Raw genomic sequence first — 12,285 nt, 5'->3', positions numbered from 1 at the left:
TATAATATTAGATATCAAAATAAATTTTAATAAAAATAATTATATATCCAATATAAATATTATAAATAAGAGTTAAATAGTTTTGATTTCTTCAAAAGCAGAAGAGGGATTTAGGGAGGTTGACAAAGACCCGGCCCCTTAAAATGAAAATTTTACCATTTTAGCTTTTTAAATTTTTAAAAATTTTAAATTAGTAAAAATAAAAATACACTTTACCCCTTAAAAATAATAAAAATTTTATTTAATTCTTTAAAAATTATAAAGATATAAACAATTTAATTCCTATCACCTAAATTTTTTTCGCAAATTCTTCACTGAAAAGCACTATATCTTTTTTATTGATTATGATGTCAAGAATATGACAAATTGGCATTCTTATAATTTCCTCTTTTATGCGGGACCCCCAATTTCATCATGAAATCTTTAATTTAGTTTGAAGTGTCAAATTATTGCATGAAAAATAACTAATATATAAAATAATAATAATAATAATAATAACAATAACGCATCAATTAAATCTTTTGACTAACTATTTCCTTCATTCATCGTGTTTTTAATAGTCACTCACTAGCAAAATAAAATAAAACTAAAAAACTATAAATATATAAAAAATTTAAAATTTTAAAATTATTAGAAGTTTGAAAATGTAAAAAAAAATTAACAATTAAAAATTAATGAAATTATAAAAACTTTAAAACTCATAAATTTTTGGAAAAATATTATAAAAATATTTTTATAAAAGTTATTAGAACTCATTATAATTACAGAATAATATAATTACTATCCTAATAATTTAGTTATTATGTAATGTTCCTTAAAGTTTTTCATAATTGTTAATATCTTTTTAATATTTTTTTTACAATTTTTTTCCATTTTTATTTTTAAATAATTCTTAATATCCTTTTTTGAAAAATTACCATTTTCGTACAATTTATTTTTTGAATTTTTTCAAGTTTTTTAAATTTTTGTTAATATGGATGATGAGGTTAATATCGGAACATTTAATTAAGCACCTACATTAATGGTCAATAACATAATTCATTAATTAAAAAGCTTAATTGATGCATTTTAATGATTGATGGGTTAATTATGTATATTTCGTGTATATTTTAAAACCGTATCATTCATATTGCATAATTGATTAACATACACAAATCCCCAATCATCTAAACACAATTATAATAAAGAAATATACACATATATATTGACAATTTGATGATTTCTTTATTTTAAACCAAAATCTTAACTTCCTTTTTGGTCCATAATCATTTGACACATCATTTAAAAAGTATTTTTTTTTATATTTCATTTTCTTTATTTATTTACGTTTTTTTCTATTCCTATTTCTTTCCTCTCCTTTATTTCTTCTTTTCCCCGTAAACAACCTATTATATTTTGTACCCTTCATCTCCATAATTTTCTCTTGGAACCAACCTCTCAACTACATTTTTTTCTCAGAGAAAAGAAAGGATAATAGAAAAAAGAGAGAAGAAAAATGATTTGTCAACTTGTTATTGGTTAAGAAATTTTTTTTAATGGAATTAACATTTTGGGATAAAGCAGGTAACAGAATAATAGTTTAGATAAAAAAAATGTTTAAGTACCAACTTGAAAATTTGATATAGTTTAAGTACCGAATTATAAATTAAACCAAAACATAATAATAAATTGACCAATTTAATGCCTCTCACGAAGTCGCAAGTGATGGCGGGAATAGAAGGAAGAAATGGAAGAGGGAAAATAATGTGACAAAGGTCGTTGTCGACACGTGGGAAGAAATTGACACGTGAAGATGTTGCATTATGAGGACCCACCTTACTTTTTTTCTTTTTTCTTTTTTTTTTTTAATTTAAAAAATTTGGCCCACTTTGATTTGCGAAGATCGGAATGCTTATATTAACCCGTGAATGATGAATGGAATCCTTACATTCCATCAACTGGGATGCCTCTTTGATAATTGCGTACTTAGTGTAAACAAAAGAAGTTATTAAATTAGGTTTTATAAAAGGTGTTAGTTTTGCTGATAGCATAGGGATGACCAGAAAGGTGAAATTATATTAGTAAAGGGAAATTATAGTGAGTTGAGTGAAGGGAACGGGACATTACAGTTTGCAGGTGGGGAAAGGGAAGAGAAAGGACAGGTCAGGCATGTGAGTAGTCAACTCACTCATCCTCTCATTGCCACCTATTTTTATAATATGTCTGCCCTCTGTGGTTGCTGCCTGTGTCTCATTATTTGGGTGAAGGGGGTCCCCCGTTCCCCCTTAATTTCATAGCCTTTTTGCTTTCATTTGCTTCACGAAAAGTGAAACCCACATGCATGCATATATCATCAATCATCTTCCTCTCTTTCTATGCTTTCTTTAAATACCTAAGCCATGAAAATAATTATAATGAAGCAAGAATCAAACCCCATATCCCTATGGACCCCCTCCCCCCTCTCCCTGCTTCTACCAAACACATACAAGGCATAGCATTCACGTGTGACTATCATATGCCTGCCTGCCACTGCCACTGCCACTGCCACTGCCACTGCCATATATTCAACTACTTAACTTACATTAGGTTTTTTCAACTTTCTATTTTGATACTGAATTGTTTTTAACTGTGTGGGTGTGACCAAATAACAGCTGCGATTTGTTCTTTACTTTGCAGAAGGATTTGGGTGTTTAATTGCCTATCCAATGACCCATTCAATTATTTAGAAACTGAATGTGAGGTACCCCTCACCCTTTCGCAACAGCATACATAAATTCACAATCATACACTTGCATGCCAGTTCCACACACATTATGAATTCCAACACCCAAACATCACTTAACATTTATACGTAATTTGATTACTAGCGTAATAAGACAAGAAAAAAATTTTATTTGTTACTTATGTATTATAATAATTAGAATAAAATAAAAAATAATTAATAAAAATTTAAATTTAAAACTAAAAAGATAAAAATAAAATCTCTAGTAAAATATAAGACATTTTTTCGAAATAAGAAAAAAAAACCCTTTCTCTTTCTCAAAACAAGTCATGCGAGTAAATAAAAAAGACCAATTAAAATTAATTTATTATACTAGAACATGATTACCAAATGTAGTATTAACACCTGAAAACAAAATCACCTCTCCTTTGGATTTTTTTTATCCTCTAAAAGTATTAGTTTTTTTTTAACAAGTATATACTAAATTAAATCATTTTCTTTTCATCGAAGGAAATGATAAAGGAGAGACGTTGCGAAGTTTTATAGTTGGTATGTTTTGCATCAGTATTTGCTCCACTCTATAATAGATGTAAATTTTGAAAATCTTTATCACTTTTATCAATGTTGAATGTATGTAAACTTTGTTTTAATTTAATTTTTTCTAGTTATTTATAATATTTTCAATATTTTTAAAGGCAATTAAATATTTAAATATAAAACATATGTTTATTTATAATACATTTTTTACTCTTTTATAAGTTGCAATTAAGGGCAAAATGATAATTTTATATAATAAGTGAGGCAACACGTGTAATTATTATAATGTATTTATGCTTATTGTCCCCGAAAAATTAATCACCCTACTCTTCTCCGCATCCAATTTTTTTTAAAAATTTAATTTAATCAAAATAGATTAGTTTAAAACCCATCTAACAGTTTAAATTTTGTTATTTGCATTCAAAGCATAATCAAAGGGTAGGCCTTAGGCCTATGGCATTACTATATTTTTAATCCCTTTTTAAATGTTAGTAGTTTAATTTTATTTTTAACCCGTTTTTTAAATAAAAATATAGTTTAATCCCTCTTTAAAGCCAAAAAATAAATAAATTCAATCCATTTCAATATAAAATCTTAGCTTAATTAAGTTTTATTTTTTAAACAAATCTTGATACCTTATAACACAATTTCTAGCTTAATTTCTACTTATGGTAATTAGTATAACATAAGTGGACACATTATTATTTTACTGAAATTGGTACATACTGGAACCAGTTTGTTTCAATGTGTCATTTTAGATTTATCAACGTTTTTAAAAAATATTTAATATATAAAATATTTAAATATATTAAATAAATCAAATTAAATAATTTTAAATATAAAAATATTAATTAATTATATAAAATATTCATCAATAAACATCACAAATAAAATTTTATCATTTAACAAGTGTAAATTAAACAAGCAAAAAAAATCCACAAATTAAACAAAAAAAATTGCCCACAAAATTATTTTTAAAAAAAATCTATAATAAGATCATTCTATGTTAAATATATAAAATGAAAATTTAATAATAAAAAATGCACATAAAGTTGTGTTAACAAAATTTTTAGAAATTTAGTTTTTTAATTATTTTATATAAATTCTTTACTTTTTCATTATTTATTAATTTTCTATTATAAATTTTAAAGTTGTTTTATTAAATTTGATTAATAAAAAAATTTATAGATAAAAATTAAATTTATCTATTTTGAACATTATTCATATATCAACCGATGTAATCGATATGGATCAAAATTTACATCGGAAAAAATAATTATTCTGATTTATTACTAAAATAATCCAACCGAAAACCGAATACATTGCTACTAATTGCATTACCCAATTTAAAGATAGATCGAGAAAAATGATTCCTAAATAGCTACGAACAGATTCTCCTGAAATAAAATTTTATAGAAAATGGTTTGGTGAAATGCATTGAAAGGTAAAAAAGATAAAAATTTCAAAAGATAACCAAATTACTCTGGATTTACAGCAAGATCTTAGTTACTATTACCCTGCCCCTACTATGAAGATGACATATGATTATCCCACGCTGGCACGGCTTGCCAAGCCGAAGCCGCGATGAGAGGGCTGCTATGCCAACCAAGACTCAAGCACCCTTCATTTTCTTCCACTGAATACCCTTCCGCCGAGAACAATGTGAGTAACATGCTAGCCTGTTTAAACGCGTTGGACCCCAAACGCAATGCCCTAAACCCGGCTCCACTCAGCCGTCTCCTCCATTTAGCCAATGGCTCGTGCCTTTCCACTCGAGCCGACCCTTCACAGCTCACTACGTTCCCTATTTCCCTCTGAATGTATATCTCGGCTAAAGCTTTTTCCGGCTGAATCCTGCAAGCTTCTAAAGAATCGAACATCGTTGAATAATAATAAAGAGCTTCCGTGAACCGGTCCAGAAAACCGGGCTGATTGTGGTTTGCTTCTTGTTCCACCACTGTCATAATTTTCGGGTTTAAGCCCCGGATCCAGCTCAACACGGTGTCGATAGGAGAATTCCGGGTCTGTTCGCATCCGAGTAAACGGTGAAGCTGCATGATGGAGTTAACTGCCACCGCTTCTTTTGGATTCACCTGAAGCATCCAAGGCTTAACGTCTTCCAGCCTGGAAGCCGCGACTCCACGGAAGGCAAAGCGGACGTTGACGGACCGAGCCAACTCAGCGAGTCGTAAACCGATCTCGCGAAGTGAGTCACGGCCATCTGGTGGCGGCGGTCCAATGCCAGTCAAACGGAGCAAAGGAGGTCCGCCAGGACGTAAAGCCAGGGCTTGTATCAAAGCTGGCCATTGTAGGCCGTGCATCAAATTGAAATCCACCACGTGTACGCAATCGTGACCGTCGAAAGCTTCGAGGATCGCCTGATTGGCCGTGAAGTGAGCGAATTTCAAGTATGGACAAGCTTCGTAAAAATGATGATACAAAATCTCGTTCTCAAAAGCCGAACCACCGTTGACAGAGCCACCGCCCATTCCTTGGAAAATACGTCGGCTTAAAGCGTCGATAAAATGTCCGGCAACTTTACCGATACCGCAAATGGTGTTGACATGAGTCAGTAACCCTTGCATGTCGTCGATCAATGAAGTAGCCAATGAGAGATCTCCACTTTGGACGCACTCAGCACAAGTCATCAACATGTGGACCAGCCTTATACCCGAATCTTCTTCCATGGCCGTGACAACCGTCAACTGATTATCCAAACTCTGTTGCTCGTCGTAAGTAATATTCTGGTGCACCTGCGGTGTATGAGGTTCGGCGGCGGTCCACGCGCTGTTTACCACCGTTTGATTGTTTACAGGATCCACGATGAAGTCGGAGGAGCAAGTGGGAGGAGGCTCAGCGAACTCAGTTAGCAGCGAGTCGACCCAGCAGGCCAGATCAGAAGGGTTATAGAGTATAGCATCGGAGGCAAGTTGAGAGAAATCTGCAGGCGAATTACCCATGGCGGTTTCGAGTCGTTCCAGTCGCTGAGCTACTTGTCGTAGCTCCGACGACCGGACTTTATAACCATCAATATCTTGCTGCGGTGGCTTGGAGGAGGAGGAGGAGGAGGAGGAGGATGATAAGCTGCCACTGCTACTTCCCGCTGATGACGAGGTGGAGTCGTACCGCAACATGATTCAAATTAAAATTAGCTTCTTGGTTTTCAAATATTGAAAGAAGGGGCAGATCTAGCATGGCCCAGAGTTGGGGGAGACAGAGTGAGTAGGAAATGGATGAAAAAGAGAAAGTGAGAGAGTAGACGAAATGAGCAGCGTATCCATCTTTTTAGATACTTTCTCTTTCCTCATTTTTCATTAAAATAGAAATTTAGTGAGTAAAAATTTTCAAATAAATAAAATTAAATTGCAGAAACTTGGTCGAATCGTTTATATTTGTAGATGCTAAAAACATGGAGAGGAGAACTTTTTTATTCCAATCTCATTTTAGACTTACACCAATTGCGTTACTCATCTTGCACATATCTTTTGCACACCTAAACTGACTTTACAGTTCCAGGAGAGTGCAACAACAACATAAATTACGCAAAATAGAGTTAAAATGTTTGTACCGTCTCGGTACTTCTCTTGGTTATTGTTCATTTTTATTCGTTCTGTTTAGAGTTGTAGAGAAATCAAAATCAAATGCCGAGTTTAAAAACAATTTGTGTGAAGCTAGAAATTGGAAATGAACTTTGAAGAAACCAGAATTTAAATAGTAGGAAAAAGCAAAATTTGAAAATAACTTCCTATCAATGCCAGATACATTGGGATTAAAAGCCAACTTATTTAAAATTAAAAGGAAAAAGGAAGGAGTTAAGCGAGAGAGATGACAAAATCGGGGGGGGGGGGTTGAGTTCTGATCATCTACCGCTAACAGCAAGAATTGCAGACACTAGTTAGGACCATCTTTTGTTGAAGAAGATAGATTATTTCTTTGAGGGAGAGTAAAAATATTCATCACAAAAATTATTTAATAATGGTAATGTTTAGATCACAATCACTTTTAACTCTAAATTTCTTCTTATTTTCTGCCCTAAACCACACCAATAAATTAAAAACAAAATTGCAACTCTTCAGCTTTAATATAGGAATTAGGAAGAACAATATCCAAACCAAAGATAACTTCGAAACTCTTCCCATTTCTAGGTCCATAAAAAACTACTTTCAAAAATAAACAGAAAACAAGAGATTTGAACCTGTTCTAAATCTAAATCTAAAGCAGAAGCAACTTTAACTACTTTGAGAAAAGGAGAGTCGCCATTCGACTCCAAATATTAAGAAATACTTAGCAAGATGTTAACAAAGATGTCATAATATTTCAGATGAAAAGTTAAAAGAGTGCATTATACTATACTTACTTTGAAAAATCAATCCTCTTGAGGACGCAACATCGTGCTAGTTTCTTCGACACTTTTCACGAGTTCTACCAACAACTCCTTCCATTCATCAATGGAGGAACAATACATCTTAATCTTTTGAAACCATTTCAGCTTCTTATTATTTCTTACACGGTAGACCTTGTGATGGTGGATGAGTTCTCAAAGTTGAAAATCAAATTCACCGGTGATCACTTTGTGTGTCTTCTCTTCATGGTGGAGATGATAGAAAAAATTCAAAGCTTCCACCATCTGCATCCTTCTTATCTCTAGTTCATATAGCTTTGATTTTGTCTTACCAAACTCGATTTCTAGTGCAACAATCTCATGTTTCAGTTCTTCTAACACCCTAGGCCCGACCCGATTACTAGGTCTGAGTACCTGATGATACAAAGACCCGAATGACTTGATGATATTTCTAAAACAAATCTTTTTACTTTCTCAAACATTTCATTTACACCTTAAACTATATTGTCCTACACAACATCTAAAAGATACTGTCTTACAATCTTATTTAAAACATTGAATTTAAATCTATTTTTTTAATGACTTCGACTAAACCCCCAAGGCGTGGCCTTTAAATGAGAGCCCCTCTATATCCTAAACGACATCCATGCCCTTCCCATGACTAGCAGTGTCTGCTTGGTCCCTCCACTCCATTTTCGAGTCAAAACCCTTTACCCTGTGAAAACGTATAATTTCATAAGTTCAAATTAACATAGTGAGATTCTGTGAAGCAGTACAATAGCAATATTTCATAGTTTTCAAGAAACAAAATGTAAATCAGAGTCATCAACTCCCTGTTTAATCATCTGTTTATCGCAATTTGTACCAGCATAATCTCTGTCTTGCCCTCTTTTTCTCAACTTACCCATGGAGGACTTATTCTCTATCTCAAGTGTGAGCTTGTTCTTTACGATAGTAGCTCTCACATTTACCCATCCTCTTGAACGAGAAATTCATTACCCATTACTGACTTTCCCTACGATCCCCTAGATTTCGGATTCTGACTCTGATCTGTCACACAACTTCATCAACCTGTAGTTCTATATATATTGGATGCCGACTGCGCAGGTGCCTTATCGTCCTAGCAGACTTATACCTTTCGGTTAGCCTTAAGCTACTAGTTTGCCCTGTTTCAGTCTTTTGTGATCTTCAAACCATAATCCCCGCTACTTCTGGGCGGGTCGTTCTCCAAAGGCAGCCCTTGTGGACTTATTCATTTTCGATAAACCTTTATCTGTGGGCCCATAGACTTAGGTTCCACTTCCTCGTTTCACTATGACTCGCAATTTCGGTGTACTCACTAATATTTCACGGGCTCAAACTTCAATCACTTAGTCAATTTAGTTTTTATTTTTGTAATTTTTATGTTTTTGGAATCCGAGTACTTAGAGCTACTCGACTTATATTGCAATTTTGAGTACTGCTTAATATTTTAGATGTTACCACTGTTGAGTAGTTAAAGCTTTAGGAATTAATTTGATAGATTTTTAAGTTAGATGTGAAAAATGACTAAATTGTGAAGTCAAATGTTAATTTTGAGCAATAAAGACTAAATTATGAAATTTTTAAAATTATGGGGTAGATTGAAAATAGAGAGCTAATTTTAGCTTAGAGTGAAATTAGTATAAAATTTTGAGGTTAAATATGGATATTAAAATTTGTCTCGATTTAGGGATTAAATTGAAGTTTAAGCAATTATAGTGTAAAAGTTAAAAATTCAATGTGAAATTGGATTGTGTAATATTAATGCATTTTAATTGTCTTATTCCGTAGCTAACGTCGTACCAGAATACTCGAGTAAAAAGGGGAATGATAAAATCGATGTCAAATAGCTCGGAATTCACAATTTGTATTTCTATAATTCGAACTAAGTTCAAAATTATTGCATTTTGAATTGTTGCATATGGTAAGCATTTGAGGTGAGTACTTTTGTACTTTGAGATTGAATTGAATTCATAGTTGATTGAAATGGATTGATTTGGTATATTATGAATGTATTGATTATATGAAGATTGAATTGAATATATGTTTAAATGTGATAATGTGCATATATGAGAATTGGACATTGGATGTACTTGTAATGAAATGGAACCCTATCAACTGTTTCAGGCTAACTCGGATATAGATGGCATGCCATAGGATAGGAATATTTTAGGGATTTCTTCGACCTCGTGTCAATGAGGCACTAGGTGCGAATTTGCTTCGGTTTAACCGATGAGACACTGAGTGTCAACTTATATAGCACTAGGTGCAGATATTACTTCGGATTTATCCGATGAAGAACTGGGTGCCAAACTGGTGTGTTGGTTGGATCCATGTATCTGTCCGAGTCCGAGTCTAAGTCGTGTTAATAGGGGAAATTGAATAATTAAATTTATATGTTTGATATTGATATGGTAAAGGTGAGAAATGAAATATGAAATGATGAAATGAGATGTGAATTTGGAAATGAAATCAAATATTGATTAAAGAGTTGAATCATTCTATTGCATGAGTTAAGATTAACAAATGCTACATGAAATGCCGTTGATATGTGATTGAACATGTGGAATTTTAGTAGATGTGAATAAGGAATGAGCAAAGTTATATTATTGATTTGAAACACATGTACATATCTTTACTTGTTGCATTTTTACATTTTAATTACTTATATCAAGTTTATATTGTTCGGATTATAGAAATACCATTATGTTATACTCAACGTAGGGTTTTGTTTTCTGTGCGCATGTTAGGTACTATTCAACTTCTCGTCAACTCAGCATCCAACAACAAATCTCGGGCTCAAATGTTGTGATGCTTAATTTTGCAATGGCATATGTTTAGGAAGTCTTTGGTTGATAGTTGGTTTGTAAATGTAAGGTTATTTTGGCTTAAAGTGAAATGGTGACTACTTATATATATATAGTTCTAGTTGAGGTAATGTTGGTAAGATAGGTTAGCCTAATGTTTGATATATGCTTAGCTTCAAATTGGTAGCTTAAGAAGTGAAAAGTTAGTTAAATTATGACAAATATGGTATGAATAGAAGTTTGAATGGTTTATTGCTTTGCTTGTGTGTTTGATGATATATAATGTGGTACCAATGATGGTACATTGGTTAGGCACTTAGGATGGTTGTTTTGGCTTGTTTTGATCATGCTTAATCGTGTTTTGAATAGGTTAAATTGCTGGTGAAATGATTGCTTAGGGTCCAAGTAATCACAATTTGGTAAACTTGAGTTTTAAGGTACATTTAGGTGCACACGGCCTGAGACACGGTCTGTCACATGGCCGTGTGAGACACACGGGCATTCACACGGGTGTGTGCCCTGAGCATGTTGAAAAAAATAGTATAGGTGTAGTTTCCACATGGGTTGACACACAGCCTGCAACACGGCCATGTGTCTCAAGTCAGTGAGTTACATCGGCTGGGACACGGCCATGTGTCCCAACGTCGAGAGCTACATGGTCTAGGGCATTTCACATGGTTGTGTGCCCCTTGTTTTTAGGTATTTTTAAAATGGACCTAAACTTTCTGAATTGTTTCAAATTAGCCCATGTTTGTTCTTAGGTTATTTCTAGAGTACCGAAAACTCGTGTTTAAAACGTGAATTTTATTGTGATTTTGAATGAAATAAAATAAATCGTTATTAAATTATATAGGATATGATTATGGAATTAAATGTTTAGAATTGGTTAGTAATACGTGTGACCCTAATCTGGCGATAGAAAGAGATTAGGGGTGTTACAACCAAACTCAATTTCTAGTACAACAATCTCATGTCTCAATTCTTCAATTTCTCTATTGTGTGTTATCTTTAAGCTTTCGAGTTTCATGCTTAAAAAATAGAAGACCTCTAACTACTTCAGCATGTAGCATCTGCTCTAAGGTAGCTCTACGTGATGGATCCTCCTCCAATCAAAGAGTTGAGTCTGAAAATGTTTAGATCATAACAGCTTCTACCTTTAAATTTCTTGTTATTTTTTTGCCTTAAACCACAACAATATCTCAACATAAAAATTGCAGCATTCGCATTCAACAATTCAAATAGGAAAAAGAAAAAATCAAGTGCATTCAAATCCATAACTCTTCAGCTTCAATGCAGAAAGGACAATGTCGAAACAAAAGATAATTGCAAAAATCTTCCCATTTCAAGGGCCATAAAAAATGACTTTAAAAAAATAAACAAAAAGAAGAAGGAGATTTGAACCTGTTCTAAATCTAAATCTAAAGCAGAAGCAACTTCAACTACTTTAAGAAATCGACTTTCTTTTCTTTAAGTTTTTTTGCTAAACTAGTCTCTACTAATTTGGTGAAGCAATGAAACAAAATTGCGTTAAGAAAAACTATTTGAATTTCAAATTAATCAAATCCCTATTAAGTCCTTTATAGTTTCAAAATTAGTAACTTAATATACAAAATATTTATAATTTTTCCCAAAATTTTATAAAAATGATTATATATATGTAAATTCAAAAAAAAATAAAAAATGATATAAAATTATTTAAAAACCTTGAAATTATATAAAAAATGTTAAAATATATATATGTTTTTTTTAAAGTTCAAAACAAAAAAATTTGGGGCTTTAAACAAGTAATTTATCAAATTAAGTTTATCCTACTATTTATTTTTCGATAAATTATAAGAATAGTCATCTAACTATTTTTTAAAAAAAAACTTTAGCTC

At 32.3% G+C, this 12,285-nt stretch overlaps 1 protein-coding gene across 2 annotated transcripts; it reads right to left on the bottom strand.

Moving 5' to 3' along the window:
• Positions 1-4,630: 4,630 nt before the first annotated feature.
• Positions 4,631-8,782, bottom strand: LOC107901197 (DELLA protein GAI-like). Of its 2 annotated transcripts, XM_041094823.1 has the most exons (3): positions 8,485-8,782; positions 7,596-8,295; positions 4,631-6,341 (listed from the first exon to the last, which is right to left on the bottom strand). In XM_041094823.1, the coding sequence occupies exon 3, from the start codon at positions 6,196-6,198 to the stop codon at positions 4,765-4,767; it is 1,434 nt and encodes a 477-aa protein (XP_040950757.1). In that variant the 5' UTR covers positions 6,199-6,341; positions 7,596-8,295; positions 8,485-8,782; the 3' UTR covers positions 4,631-4,764.
• Between the last annotated feature and the right edge of the window lie 3,503 nt (positions 8,783-12,285).

This window comes from Gossypium hirsutum, chromosome D06, assembly GCF_007990345.1.
Source record: "Gossypium hirsutum isolate 1008001.06 chromosome D06, Gossypium_hirsutum_v2.1, whole genome shotgun sequence".
Classification (NCBI taxonomy): Eukaryota; Viridiplantae; Streptophyta; class Magnoliopsida; order Malvales; family Malvaceae; genus Gossypium; species Gossypium hirsutum.
Note: the sequence above shows the minus strand (reverse complement) of the source record. Positions and strands in the feature narration are given on the sequence as shown.

Bases quoted from the DNA above. Each gene is read 5' to 3' on its own strand.
- LOC107901197 (XM_041094823.1), bottom strand. From the start codon at position 6,198: ATGGGTAATTCGCCTGCAGATTTCTCTCAACTTGCCTCCGATGCTATA.